Source organism: Papio anubis, chromosome 17 (genome assembly GCF_008728515.1).
Source record: "Papio anubis isolate 15944 chromosome 17, Panubis1.0, whole genome shotgun sequence".
In the NCBI taxonomy this organism is placed as follows: domain Eukaryota; kingdom Metazoa; phylum Chordata; class Mammalia; order Primates; family Cercopithecidae; genus Papio; species Papio anubis.
The window spans coordinates 45,176,752-45,192,058 of record NC_044992.1 but is presented as its reverse complement, the minus strand read 5'-3'; the positions used below and the strand labels follow the sequence as shown (position 1 = coordinate 45,192,058).

At 41.3% G+C, this 15,307-nt stretch overlaps 1 protein-coding gene and 1 long non-coding RNA gene across 10 annotated transcripts in view; one reads left to right on the top strand and one right to left on the bottom strand.

The window, feature by feature from the left end:
- Positions 1–13,442, top strand: part of NPEPPS (aminopeptidase puromycin sensitive) — a 107,145-nt gene extending 93,703 nt beyond the window's left edge. For 7 of the 9 annotated variants that reach the window (XM_021929134.2, XM_021929129.2, XM_021929128.2 and 4 more), the window contains 6 exons: positions 2,659–2,801; positions 3,844–3,900; positions 8,592–8,699; positions 9,230–9,385; positions 9,957–10,004; positions 11,936–13,442. In XM_021929134.2, the coding sequence (XP_021784826.1) occupies positions 2,659–2,801; positions 3,844–3,900; positions 8,592–8,699; positions 9,230–9,385; positions 9,957–10,004; positions 11,936–12,088 (665 nt within the window). In that variant the 3' untranslated portion in view covers positions 12,089–13,442. Of the gene's footprint in view, positions 1–2,658; positions 2,802–3,843; positions 3,901–7,451; positions 8,199–8,591; positions 8,700–9,229; positions 9,386–9,956; positions 10,005–11,935 lie in introns of those variants that run through there. The other 2 variants (XM_009190456.3, XM_021929130.2) reach the window with 2 other exon arrangements.
- Positions 12,116–15,307, bottom strand: part of LOC110741620 — a 28,290-nt gene continuing 25,098 nt past the window's right edge. The window contains exon 3 of the long non-coding RNA XR_002518130.2: positions 12,116–12,255. This is a non-coding gene — a long non-coding RNA (uncharacterized LOC110741620). The remainder of the gene's footprint in view (positions 12,256–15,307) is intronic.

Below are 15,307 nucleotides of genomic sequence, written 5' to 3'. Positions count from 1 at the left end.
CCCCACTCTCAGTCCCTCCCCCTCCACCAAAAAAAAGCCTTGTATCCACCGGCAGTCACTCTCCCTTTCCTGGCAACCACAGATTTACTTTATATTTCATGGGTTTACCTATTCTGAACATTTCATATAGATAGAATCATAAAATACTTGGCCTTTTATATCTGCTTCTTTCACTTAGCATAATATTTTCAAGGTTCATCTGTGTTGTAGCATGTATCAGTCCTTCATTCCTTTTTTTTTTTTTTTTTTTGTAAGGGAGTCTTGCTTTGTTGCCAGGCTGGAGTGCAGTGGTGCGATCTCGGCTCACTGCAACCTCCGCTTCCCAGGTTTAAGCAATTCTTCTGCCTCAGCCTCCCCAGTAGCTGGGACTACAGGTGTGCACCACCACACCCAGCTAATTTTTGTATTATTAGTAGAGATGGGGTTTCACCATGTTGGCCAGGATGGTCTCTATCTCTTGACCTCGTTATCGGCCTGCCTTGGCCTCCCGAAGTGCTGGGATTACAGGTGTGAGCCACCACGCCCAGACCTTTCATTCTTTTTTTTTTTTCAGAGACAGAGTCTCGCTCTATCGCCCAGGCTGGAGTGCAGTGGCGCAATCTCGGCTCACTGCAACCTCCACTTCCTGGGCTCAAGAGATTCTCCTGCCTTAGGCTCCCGAGGAGCTGGGATTGCGGGCTTGCATCACCACGCCTAGCTAATTTTTGTATTTTAAGTAGAGACGGGGTTTCACCATGTTGGCCAGGCTGGTCTTGAACTCCTGACCTCAGGTGATCCGCCCGCTTTAGCCTCCCAAAGTGCTGGGATTACAGGCGGGAGCCACCACATCCAGCCCCTTTCATTCCTTTTTACAAATGAACAATATTCCACTGTGTAGATACATAGCACATTTTATTTATCCACTAACTGATGGACATTTGGACTGGTTCCACTTTTCGGCTATTATGAATTCTATTCACATTTGTATACAAGTTTTTGTGTAGACGTATGCTTTCATTTATTTTCGATATATATCTTAAGAGCGAAATTGCTGAGTCATATGATGACTGTTTTGTTTTGTTTTGTTTTGTTTTTGAGACGGAGTCTCACTCTGTCTCCAGGCTGGAGTGCTGTGGGCATGATTTCAGCTCAGTGCAACCTCCACCTCCCGGGTTCAAGTGATTCCCCTGCCTCAGCCTTCCGAGTAGCTGGGACTACAGGTCCATGCCACTACACCTAATTTTTTGTATTTTAGTAGAGATGGGGTTTCACCATGTTGGTCAGGATGGTCTCGATCTCCTGACTTCATGTTCCACCTGCCTCGGTCTCCTAAAGTGCTGAGATTACAGGTGTGAGCCACCACTCGTCTTTCCTTTTGTTTTTTTTAAGAGATGATCGGCTGGGTGGCAGTGACTCATGCCTGTAATCCCAACACTTTGGGAGGCCAACTTGGGTGGATCACCTGAGGTCAGGAGTTCGAGACCAGCCTGGCCAACATGGCAAAACCCTGTCTCTACTAAAAATGCAAAAAATTAGCCAGGCGTGGTGGCACACCCCTGTATTCCCAGCTACTCGGGAGACTGAGGTGGAGAATTGCTTGAACCTGGGAGGCAGAGGCTGCAGTGAGCTGAGATCATGCCACTGCACTCCAGCTTGGGCAACAGAGCGAGACTGCATCTCAAAAAAAAGAAAAAAGAGACAAGGTCTTGCTCTGTGCCCAGGCTGGAGTACAGTAGTGTGATCATAGCTCACTGCAGCTTCAACCTCCTTGCAGCCTCAACCTCCTGGAGTCAAGCGATCCTCCCTCCCCAGCCTCCTGTGTAACTAGGCCTACAGACACATGCCACCATGCTTGGTTAATTATTAAGTTTTTTGTAGAAATGGTCTTGCTGTGTTGCTCAGGCTGGTCTTGAACTCCTAGGCTCAAGTGATCCTCTTGCCTTGGCATCCAGAAATGCTCAGATTATAGGCATGAGCTACTGTGCCTGACCATAACTGTATGTTTAACCTTTTAAGGGACTGCCAGACTGATTTTCTAAGTGGCTATACCATATTGTGTTCCCACCAGCAGTGTTTGAGGGTTCCAATTTCTCCACATCCTTGCCAACACTTGGTATTATCTTTTTTATTATAGCCATCATAGTGGGTATGAATTGGTATCTCATTGTGGTTTTGATTTGCATTTTCCTAACGACTAATGATGTTAAACATCTTTTTATGTGCTTATTGGCTATTTGTGTGTCTTGGAGGAATGGACCCATCAGATTTTCATTTTTAAAATCTAAGATTTCAATTTATTATACATAGAACATACTAGTACGATATGTGATCTTTCTTTGAACCTTAGGTCAAAACTACATGATGTAAGCCTGTCCTTTTCACACATAATCCTTAGCAGAGTAGTTAACTAGACTGAGTAAACATTTAGTAAATTCAGATAGTTGGCATTTGTGACTGCAGAGAAAGTCAGCAACTTTATTTGCTTGTCTAGTCTGTTTAGCATATCACTCTTACGATTTGATAAACGTAAAACAAGTATTCTCTCAGGTATTAAGTTAATTGAGTGTGTTTGTTCAAGACCATAGAGTTGGTATAGCACAATTATAAGATATCCAGATGACAAATTTATAAAAATAGGCTTTTTAAGTAGTCTTATGTTTCTTTTACCTCTCAAATCAGGTCATCTAGATGCACTCCTGAGGGGCTTGGTTCTGGGAAAACTAGGAAAAGCAGGACATAAGGCAACGTTAGAAGAAGCCCGTCGTCGGTTTAAGGACCACGTGGAAGGAAAACAGATTCTCTCTGCTGATCTGAGGAGTCCTGTAGGTTTTCATGATAAATTCCCTTAACTTATAGGTAACATCATTTTGTGAAGCATGGAACTTTTTTTTTTTTTGGAGGTGGAGTCTTGCTCCGTCGCCCAGGCTGGAGTGCAGTGGCTACTTGGCTCACTGCAGCCTCTGTCCCCTCAGTTCCAGTGATTCTTTTGCCTCAGGCTCCTGGCTAATTGGGATTATAGGCACCTGCCACCACGGCCGGCTAATTTTTGTATTTTCAGTAGAGACAGGGTTTCACCATGTTGGCCAGGCTGGTCTCGAACTCCTGACCTCAGGTGATCCACCTGCCTTGGCCTCCCAAAGTGCTGGTATTACAGGTGTGAGCCACCATGCCCGGCTTGGAACTTTTTTTAAGTGCCAAAATTGACCTAATAACTGACCCACAAACCACATCTAACTCTATTTTAATATATACCATTTAAGTGGTTTATAGCCATCTTCTTATTTGTTTAAAGTTTCTCAGTCAGCATTGCAGTGCTGAAATGTGATTAGCTGTGCACATACCCATGATAGCTGCTGTGCTCTGCTGGTACAACATGCCATTTACCTTTCTGGTTGCTGACAGGCACTGCTAGCTCCTTAACTACAGTTCGTGTGTAATATCCACATTTATAATATTTACTTTTTTTTTTTGAGACGGAGTCTCACTCTGTTACCCAGGCTGGAGTGCAGTGGCACGATCTTGGCTCACTGCAGCCTCCACCTCCTGGGTTCAAGCAGTTCTCCCTGCCTCAGCCTCCTGAGTACCTGGGAGTACAGGTGCCTGCTACCATGCCCAGCTGATTTTTGTATTTTTAGTACAGACAGGGTTTCGCCATGTTGGCCAGGCTGTCCTCAAACTGCTGACCTCAGGTGATCCGCCTGCCTCGGCCTCCCAAAGTGCAGGGATTACAGGCGCGAGTCACCGCAGCCGGCCAACATTTACAATATTGTTTACTGGCTTTCTGTCTTTTCTTAGTATTAGAATACTTGAAACAAGGTATATTTAATCAAATGAATTATTTTTTGTCCCTGTATTCTCTTGTAGGTCTATCTGACTGTTTTAAAGCATGGTGATGGCACTACTTTAGACATTATGTTAAAAGTAAGTATATTTGAGAAGACTCCCATTTCCTGCTTTTGAACTTGGATAGACACACAGTACACCTCTAAATGGTTTTTTTTTTTAAAAAAAAAAAAAAGTCCTAGAAAAGAAAAATGCATATTGTAGACATGCAAGTATTTTAAAACTGAGAGAATTATATGTCTATATATGTTGTTATATCAGTATTATCAGTATGATGCCAAAGACATCTTACTTTTCCCTACCTTTTTTACTAACTTTATACATCTGAAATCTTTTTTTTTTTTTTTTTTTTTTTTGAGACAGGGTCTCACTCTGTCACCTAGGCTAAAGTGACATAATCATGGATCACTGCAGCATCAGCCTTCCAGGCTCAAGTGATCCTCCTGCCTCAGCCTTCCAAGTAGCTGGAACTATAGGAGTGTGATAACCACACCCAGCTAATTTTTGTGTTTTTTGTAGAGACAAGGTTTCACCATGCCCAGGCTGGTCTCAAACTCCTGGGGTCAAGTGATATACCCACCTCAGCCTCCCAAAGTGCTGGGATTACAGGCATGAGCTACTGTGCCCAGCTGAAATTTTAACACTGAAATAATGTTCGTTTTGATTAACAAGTCACTTTCTTTAAATTTTATCTTCAATGTAAACTTGGGGTTCTGCCCGTTGTAAGCAAAAGGCTTGTTTCTGTGCTTAGGTTCTGTGCTTAGGAGGTTTGTTTTTGTGCTTAGAAAAGGGATAGACAGATGATGATCAAGTGTCTCAAGCATTTGAGCTATGCCGGGGTCCTTTATTAATAGACAAGAAATTAATTCACCTGCCTTCATAGCCTCTCTAGTTTTCCCAGGGTAGTTAGCATATAATTAAACTCTGACTTAGACAAAATATAGATAAAACTTTCCATATCCTCATAATGGCAGCAATCTGTTTGAAACTTTGAATCAACAGTAGTACTGTGAAGCAAATGCTATCTCCAGTCCCTATCCATAGTTACCGGTCTATAAGGAAATGGCTTGAGTGTACTGGCTACATGAGAAGTGGAGGTAGCCGAATCTACTTTTTTATTATTTTTTATTTTTTTTTTTGAGAAGGAGTCTCGCTCTGTCGCCCAGGCTGGAGTGCAGTGGCCGGATCTCAGCTCACTGCAAGCTCTGCCTCCCAGGCTTACGCCATTCTCCTGCCTCAGCCTCCCGAGTAGCTGGGACTACAGGCGCCCGCCACCTCGCCCGGCTAGTTTTTTTTTGTATTTTTTAGTAGAGACGGGGTTTCACCGTGTTAGCCAGGATGGTCTCGATCTCCTGACCTCGTAATCCGCCCGTCTCGGCCTCCCAAAGTGCTGGGATTACAGGCTTGAGCCACCGCGCCCGGCCGGTAGCCGAATCTACTTTTTAATCATTAAATAAAATGTGCACAACGTGCCTAAAAACCCATTTGTTAAAAGATCCACGCTTAGGACAGGAGTGGGATGTGCTTTACTATCTCTACCTTTCATGGATTAACAACACTCTTCTGACTTCAAGGGAGTTCATGATAATCAGCTTCATTGTAGAAATAGCTCTAATGATCATAATTGCAGATCTAAATTCTGATATTTTGGTTTTAAACAAATCCTCTGAAAAATGATTAGGATGTCTGAAAAGATAAACTTTAAGAAACTGTGCCTCAAAATGTACTGCTTTACCCATGTTGTAATAGGTTTACTTTCTTTTTTTTGAGACGGAGTCTTACTTTGTTGCCCAGGCTGGAGTGTAGTGGCATGATCTCGGCTGACTTCAACCTCTGCCTCCTGGGTTCATGTGATTCTCCTGCCTCAGCCTCCCGAGTAGCTGGGACTACAGGCACCTGCCACCACACCCAGCTAATTTCTGTATTTTTAGTAGAGACGGGGTTTCACCATATTGACCAGGCTAGCCTCGAACTCCTGACCTTGTGATCCGCCCACCTCAGCCTCCCAAAGTGCTAGGATTATAGGCGTGAGCCACCATGCCTGGCCTACTTTCTAAGAATATAAGAGTTATATTTGGGAGAGCTGGACATGGTGGCATGCACCTGTAGTTCCAGCTTCTCAGGAGGCCGAGGCAGGAGGAGCTCTTGAGCCCAGGAGTTCAAGCCTGCAGTGAGCTATGACTGCACTACTGAACTCCATCCCGGGTGACAGAGCAAGACCCTGTCTAAAAAAAGACCCTAAAAAAAATAAAGTTTGGGTTTACCTTCCACCTGACCATTAGGTCCCTTCTCAGTCTTAATATTCTGTGAACCTGTGTACTATAAATGATATGTATGAAATGGGATATTTGATATTTTTTTCATCTATTCCACGATGATATGGAAAAAAATAGGGGTTCTGAAAATTTCATGGCAGATACTTTGACATTTTCATGTCATGGCACTTTTAAGATTTTCCACGAGTATGTGTATTTATTAAGAGTTTGCATTTATTTAACACAAGGGAGTTCACGATAATCAGCTTCACTATGGAAATAGCTCTAATGAAGGCTGAATCATGGTTCTTCAAGAAGCCATTTGGTAAGAGATGAGGAGGGTTGTCTTATGATGGTAATTTAGGAATAATGTGGCAGGGTTAAAAAACATTAATTCAAAGTATATTTGAAATATGGTGTTAGAGTGCCATCTAGTGGACTCGAATAACAGGTTCTCTTTGGAGGATGCTTCCTGAAAGCCAGAGGTTCACACCTTGAATATTGGAGCTGAAAAGGGCTTTAGAAATTATCTGTCCACCCACATCATTTTACACATGGGGAAACTGAGACCCAGAGGGATTAAGGACTTAGTCAAGATCACACAGCTAGAGGCTAAACTGGGAGTAGAATCCAGATCTCCCAAGGTCCTTTCTGTTTTACTGCACTGCTTCTCAAGAGTCGAAAGGGGCCAGGCTTGGTGTGGTTCATGCCTGTAATCCCAGCACTTTGGGAGGCCGAGATGGGAGGATCACTTGGGGCCAGGAGTTCGAGACCAGCCTGGGCAACATGGAGAAACTCCGGCTCTACTAAAAATAGAAAAATTAGCTAGGTGTGGTTGTAGTGAGCTTACACCATTGCACTCCAGCGTGGGCAACAGAGCGAGACTCCATCTCAAAAAAAAAAAAAAAAAAAAAAAAAGAGAGAGAGAGAGACCAGCCTGGTCAACATGGCGAGACCCCATCTCTAGTTCTTATAAAATTGTTTATTGGGAAAAAAAAAAGTGTCCAAAGGAAAGGAAGAAGAAACTGAGAGCTTTGATGAGGTCTCCAGACACGACACTCTGGTCAGTGTTAAATCTTAAGGGGTAGAAAAGATCAAAAGAGTCTAAATTGTCTTGGAGACATAGCTCTTATACATTTATAGTTCTAATTTTTAAGAATTATAACATTTTGTTTCTGATTATGAAAAAAATATTTTATATATTTACTATGGAAGATTTAGAGACTAGAAAAGTGTAAAGAGGAAAATAAAACTTACCTGTAATTTAAAAAGCAGGTAGCAAAAACAGCATGTATAACATGCTCTCATTCCAGATTTGATAATGTACATATAGTAGTAATTTTATTTTTTTCTTTATGCTTCTCTGTCTTTCAGATATTCTGCATTCAGTATGTGCTGCTTTTGCAGTTAAAAAGTGTGAAGATGCATAATCCCACTGATCAGAAACCATCATTAATTAATACTACCATTTTGATGTATTTCCAGGGGTTCTCCCCCACCCCTTTTTTTTGGAAACACAGTCTTGCTCTGATGTCCAGACTGGAGTGCAGTGGTACAATACGGGCTCACTGCAACCTCCACCTCAGCATTCCAAAGTGTTAGGATTACAGGCGTGAACCACTGTGCCCAGCCATATATATATATATATATATATATATTTTTAAATTTAGGATCATTCTCCTTTATCTACTTTCTTACATATACTTAAATATAAGAACATGTTTGTATCATGAGATATTCTTAAAATATAACTTTAAATAATGCATTTTTATAAGTACTTACAGTATTCATTTTCAGTTTTTCACTATTATAAATTAATTTGATGAACTGGTATAAGATTACTAATGATTAGTTTGTTCTTTTAACACAGAACATTAGCCAGATATCAATAATATAAAGAATTTTTGGCTATGATAGATTTTACCTGTTAGATCTTGATGTTAAACTAGTCTGAACTAATGACAGGCAGTTCATCTGGTGAGCATTTACATCTAGTGATTTACTTAGTGTAACAACAGATGACAAATTTAGTGCCAAAGCATCATTTTTTTTCTCTTTTTTTTTTGAGACAGAGTCTCATGCTCTTGCCCAGGCTGGAGTGCAGTGGCACGATTTCGGCTCACTGCAACTTCCCAGGTTCAAGCAATTCTCCCGCCTCGGCCTCCCGAGTAGCTGGGATTACAGGTGGGCACCACCACACCCAGCTAATTTTTTTTTGTATTTTTAGTAGAAATGGGGTTTCACCATGTTGGCCAGGCTGATCTCGAACTCTTGACCTGAGGTGATCCACCCGCCTCGGCCTCCCAAAGTGCTGGGATCACAGGTGTGAGCCACTGCACCCAGCCCAAAGCATCTTGAAAAGTATTCTCTTTTGTTAATGTAATGTTCTGCCATTCTTACCTAGTGAGAATATAGAACCTAAGTTTTACCTTATTGGGGAAGAAGCTCATGTAATTATATACAGAACATCCAAGGGAGAGTTAACTATTCCAATCTTTATCTTTTTTCCTGTAGCTTCATAAACAAGCAGATATGCAAGAAGAGAAAAACCGAATCGAAAGAGTCCTTGGCGCTACTCTTTTGCCTGACCTGATTCAAAAAGTCCTCACGTTTGCACTTTCAGTAAGTTATAGTGAAAACTGCATTTAGAGTGAATCATTAGCCATCTGTGACAAGTGTCTCTGATTCAGCTCTGATCCTCTTGAGCTGCCTTAACCCTAACTAAAGCTTCCTTTTCCAGATCAACTGGCTTGAGTTTTTGTTACTGACTTCTGTTTTTCTCCCACTAGTGGCGAGAATCAGAATTCTCTCTCCAGAATGGAAACTGTGAGGACAGGGATTCTTGAAAACTGGGAAACTGGCTTATGCCTTTGCTTACTTTGTGTCTCTTCCTTTCTTAAACCTATAGGCTCCTAAGCAAGTATCTGTTGAGCAGTCTGTCTGTCTGAACCTGTCTCAGTACCTCATTCTTATTTTGGTTGATCTTTAGGTTAAACATTATCCTCTTTGCTGAGAACTTCTGGTGCCAGTTATTCCTAAAACAAGGAATAAGTGTCTTCAGTGTGATTACTTCAGTGTCAACAGTATGTTGCACTTTCTGGTACCAGGATATGTTTTTGGTACACTAGACTTTTAGCTCTTTCTTTTTTTAGGAAGAGGTACGTCCACAGGACACTGTATCGGTAATTGGTGGAGTAGCTGGAGGCAGCAAGCATGGAAGGAAAGCTGCTTGGAAATTCATAAAGGACAATTGGGAAGAACTTTATAACCGATACCAGGGAGGATTCTTAATATCCAGACTAATAAAGGTATGTGAAAAATTTTGAGTAGCTTGCTAATCATGGATATTATTGAGTGACATCCATGATTCACTACACCCATACATTGTGGTCTTTGCTCTTTAAAAGTTTCCTATGGCCAGGCACAGTGGCTCACGCCTGTAATCCCAGCACTTTGGGAGGCCAAGGTGGATGGATCACCTGAGGTCGGGAGTTCGAGACCAGCCTGGCCAACATGGTGAAACCCTGTCCCTACTAAAAATACAAAAATTAGCCAAGCGTGGTGGCGGGCACCTGTAATCCCAGCTGCTTGGGAGGCTGAGGCAGGAAAATTGCTTGAACCTGGTAGGTGGAGGTTGTGGTGAGATGAGGCTATTGTACTCCAGCCTGGGCAATGAGTGTGAAACTCCGTCTCAAAAAAAAAAAAGAGTTTCCTTAAATAGTTACTGGCTTTATTTAAGGACTTCTCCATCTCCCATCACACATCCTTTATAACAGACTGAAGTTGGCAGAGAACATAATGATTTGTTTTTAGGGTAAATGGAAGTTTGTTCCCAGCCTCTTTTAGTTTCACTTACTATTTAAAACCATTGTTTTACAGCTATCAGTTGAGGGATTTGCAGTTGATAAAATGGCTGGAGAGGTTAAGGTAAGGAAAACACTGTTTACTCTTCACTTTTCAATCTAGTAAGTAAAAACAATAACCTGATTGTAATTATAGTGTTGGGATAATGTACTGTAGCATCTCTGTGTTTTTGTTTAGAGAAAGACATCATGCAGGGCCGTAAGAATTTCCTAAAAATGGCTGGGCATGGTAGCTCACACCTGTAATCTCAGCACTTTGGGAGGCCGAGGTGGGTGGATCACCTGAGGTCAGGAGTTGAAGACCAGCCTGGGCAACATGGTGAAACTCCAAATTAGCTGGACACAGTAGTGCACACCTGTAATCCCAGCTACTCGGGAGGCTGAGGCAGGAGAATCACTTGAGCCCGGGAGGCAGAGGTTGCAGTGAGCTGAGATCATGCCGTTGCACTCCAGCCTGGGTGACAGAGTGAGACTCTGTCTCAAAAAGAAAAAAAAAAAATTTCCTAAAAATGATGGAAAGCCTTCAGATGGTTTATAAACAAGGCAGTGACTTGATCTGATTTGTGTTATAAAAATTTCAGTCTGGCTGCAATGTAGATAATAGTTTGGAATGAGGAAGAGAAGATGTTGGGAAGCTAACTCTCCCAGCAAGAATGATAGAATAGCTTACAGTAGGGTCGTGGCAGTAGTGGAGGAGACAGAGTAATGAAGGAGATTCAGGGGCTTGAATTTGTTAACCATTAGTTCAACAATATTTATTGATTGGCTTCTCTGTTGTGAGCATAAAACGAGCCAGGATAATCCCCAGGTTTCTGGTGTGTAAATGTTGGTACTACTTACTGAGATGGAAGGGAAAAAGACTTGAGGCCCTGAGAACTGAACCATGTTTAGGAGTCTTGGAACAGTAGCAATTGTCATCTCTGTAAATAAGGTTATTGATTTCTAAAAGGTCTATGTTTAATCAGATGGATTAGTCATTCTGTCTTTCACTCCTGTGGTGACTAATTCAAAGGAAAAGCCCCATCATTTTGCCAGTTGGTGTTTAAGAGTTGCTTTGTTTTCTGTGAAACCATTAGAAAAGTTTATTCAACTTTTAATCATTAAGCATTGTGATAAATTATAAACTTAGAAATTGTTTTACTGTATTAAAAATGTTGGATTCCTGTAATTCTAGCATTTTGGGAGGGTGAGGTGGGAGGATTGCTTGAGCTCAAGAGTTCAAGACCAGTCTGGGCAACATGCTAGGACCCCATCTCTACAAAAAGGAAAAATAAATTAGGCCTGGGAGTGCATGCCTGTGGTCCCAGCTACCCAGGAAACTAAGGTGGGAGATGTACTTGAGCCCAGGAGGTTGAGGCTGCGATGAGCCATGATCGCTTCATTGCACTCTAGCCTGGGCAACAGAGTGAGACCCTATCTCAAAAAAAAAAGAAAAAAGACTCTGGGATGTTAAATTATTAGGGCACAGCAGCAATTTAAACTTCTTTGTATTATCATCTCTTACAAATTAATCTTTATTTGAAGCAGCCAAAATGTGTTGAATCCTTAAGTACTCTGTGCTAGGTGTTTTGTCAAATGTTTATATGGATTGTCTCTTTAATCTTCTGGAGTAAATATTTTCTCATAGTTGAAAAAACTGAGACTTAGAACAGTTAATTTTCTCATTCACAAGCCAGTACATGACAAAGCCTAGATTCAAGTTCCAAGTCTTCAGTCCAAAGACTATATTTACCACTACACAATTAGCCTAAAAGAAAAGCAGTAGGTTCTGTCTCTTTATTAACTTTTGATGAGGCTGTTAAGCATATAATATTTAAGGGGAGAATTCCTATATGCAGTTGCTTGTTTTCTTTTAGCCTGAGGGTGGCAGTGGTAAATTCTCATGCCTGAAGGTTATGCATCCTTCATATAGACCAGTGGTTATTTTTTCATAACCTGTAATATTAACTTCTTATTGCTAGTAATGATCCTGCATTCTTGGTTGTTTTATACCAGGCTTTCTTCGAGAGTCACCCAGCTCCTTCAGCTGAGCGTACCATCCAGCAGTGTTGTGAAAATATTCTGCTGAATGCTGCTTGGCTAAAGCGAGATGCTGAGAGCATCCACCAGTACCTCCTTCAGCGGAAGGCCTCACTACCTACAGTGTGAATCCTGAGGTGCCGCCATTGGCGGTTCTGCTGCTTCGCTGCAGGGATAAGGTGGAGCTATCGAACAGCTGATTCATATGCCAAGAATTTGGAGTCTTCTTTCAAACCAGTGGGGGTTGGACAATGAATGTAGTTAACTGGTTCCTGCTCACACTCCAGAATTAAATTCTATTGAAAAAGGAAAATCAGCAATTCAGCAAAAAATAAATAAAAAATAAAAATGTAAATATGATAGTAATAAAATAGAGCATAACGAAACTGTGAAACTTTCTGAAGCCTTGTCAGTGGTTAAAAGTATTTAACACTCTACTGTTAATGACAGATGTTCTGTTTTTATAACTTACCAAAAGGAAACTAGAGGCTTCTTCGTGAAGAGGATTTTTGTGAAGTGGTTTCTGCAAGCAGCCTATAAGTCAAGGGTGGCATCCATTTCTGGGAATGGTTAAACACAAAAGGCTGATAGCTGGCATAACATAGTTGGAGTCAGTGCATAATTCCAAGTGGCTTTTTTTTTTTTTTTTTTGGCATGGGGACTGGCCAGGAAGATATATTTTCCTGCATAACTCAATCTGAACCAAGGATTGTAGTTTTCCTCCTTGCCTTCCCTTCTTTGTGACCCCTTGGCCAAAAAAAAAAAAAAAAAAAAGTTAAAAAACCTACCCTGTTCTGGTTTTTTTCCTCCCTTTAGTTCCACCCCAACCCCCATTCCCCAGTGTCCTTCTTAGAGATAAAGAAATAATAAGGAAACATCTTTCATAGCCACGTTAAATAAGAGAAACTGATACACATTATTTTTTCTTTCTTTTTAAAGATGACTTATAAGAACCCTGAAATTCACACAGGTGAGACAATAGAAATAAAAAGATCTTCAGCCAGGCCTTTCTGAATGAGTTATTCTGCTAAAAATGGTGTTAGTTGTCTGACAAGCCAACTATTGAACCTCTTCATAACAGTGTCAACACTGGTTTCTCCTGGTTCATTTTATGTGTGCAAGAAGTCAGTGGTAACTGCTGCAGGGCTTCTACATTAGTGGTAACTGGTTTAAAAAACAGACTATAAGCCTGTGTGTGCCACTGTTTGCTTCAACAGTATATCCTACTAACAAGCCTCACCTATTTAATCCAATGAGTTTTAAATCTAAATCTCATTCCCTTCCTCTTTCCCTACCTTTTTCTTTTTTTCTTAAAATTTTTTTTGTGTTATTAACATAAATTCATATTTGGTGTGGCTTAACTGTATTTCAGAAGGTCATCAGATTGTGAGACTGCTTCCTTGAAACATTTTTGTGCTATTGTTTTAAAAAAATAATAATTAAAAAACAGTTGGCGTTAATAAAAATGTCAATGTGAAATTGATGTCCTGATTCACTTTATTCTCTTTGATAAGAAACTAAAAACTTTCCTATTATTCAGTAGGCTTATGCAAAGTTATACTATCATAGGATTTTTCAAATTCAAGAAAATCCAGTTCCTTAATTCCTAATCTATAGATCCTAACAGAAAAATCCTGAGATTCATTCTAAATCAGTTCTACATTCTCAAAACTCTCTCGGAGACTCTTAGAGTCAGCATTCAGGAATGAACTTGAGACTTCCTCAGTCCCTACTTTTGAGGCACCCTAGTCCAGGCACCATGCTCAGGGCTGCCCTCAGGCTCTCCAAATGTGCTTAAGGCACCAGTGAAGCAGGGGCACCAAAAAGACTGAGAAAAATGCAGTTTTAATAGAAGAACTCAGAATTTTACAATCAGAAATTCTGGAAACAGGTTATTTTACTTTCAGCATACACACGATTTTTCTGTGTAATAAGTAGTTTGAATTACATTCAGGGAGAGATTATACTGGATGTCTTCCATTTGCCTTTCAGAACCCCTCTTCATCCCACTCTGGACCCCAGTGGGTGCTGACCCACATGGACTGCATGAATGGCTCCCTTGCCCTCTGACTTGAGCTTGTGTTTATCCAATTAGTAATATCCAAAGAAGATGAAAGACATGAGGAAAAGATGGTCAGAGTACTCTGGCTTTCTCATTGCCAGGTCACATGGGCTGTCTGTGTCCCTTTACCAAAGACCACAGCTCTTATCAAGCAGCCCCCTCTAGCTTCTGGCTCCTACTCTTCGCTCCTTCACATCTAGGAAAAGGAAGGAGAACTTGAGAGCGGGGTGCGGTGGCTCATGCCTGTAATCCCAGCACTGTGGGAGGCCAAGATGGGTAGATCACCTGAGGTCAGGAATTCAAGACCAGCCTGGCCAACAGGGTGAAACCCTGTCTCTACTACAAATACAAAAATTAGCTGGGTGTGGTGGCGCATGCCTGTAATTCCAGCTACTCGGGAGGCTGAGGCAGGTGAATCGCTTGAACCCAGGAGGTGGAGGTTGCAGTGAGCTGAGACTCCATTGCACTCCAGCCTGGGCAACAAGAGCAAAATTCCGTCTCCAAAAAAAAAAAAAGACTCAAGCTGGGCGCAGTCACTCATGCCTGTAATCCCAGCACTTTGGGAGGCTGAGGTAGACAGATCACCTGAGGTCAGGAGTTTGAGACCAACCTGGTCAACTCAGTTACCAGCCCTGGATTATGCCATTATTCTTCATTGATTTTCATGTACTCTGTCCATGTCTTTGTAAATAGTCCTTTATTAAACCTTCCTCAGTTTGTGTTCTTTCCTACGAATACCTTGAGTGATTTGGGCACAATAGCCCTGCTGCTTTGGGTCTCTAAAGGTTTTTAATCTAGCCTTTTCTGTGTCAGATGTTTTGTCTTTCAAGTAGCTCCCTATCATAAGTCATACACCCATTTTACAGATGAGAACGCAGACTCAGAAAAGTTAGGTAAATTAATACAGCAAAATAACTATCAGAACCAGTGATCTAGCCAGGCTTGCTAGTCTCCTAAGGCTGTGGTCTTCCAGGGAACTGCCATGTCTCCACAATTAAAAGATCATAGTTAGATGGGGCCAGGCAATAGCATTAAAGCTTAATTATTTTTTCCTAATATATTTTGGTTACAAATATTAGTGGAAATCAGAAGGTTTGGAAGAAACAAGTATGTTAATGCCTCCTATGGAGAGTTTTACATTACTTTTCATTAATGAGATTCAGTAAAGCTTTTTGGAACAGTGGGCAGTGGTGGGTGAATTCTTAACTTGCAATTTCTAAGGATAGGTTTTAGGGAGCAAGGAATAAATCTGTTGAGTACAATTTGAGGAGGATTAAGAGGAGTTC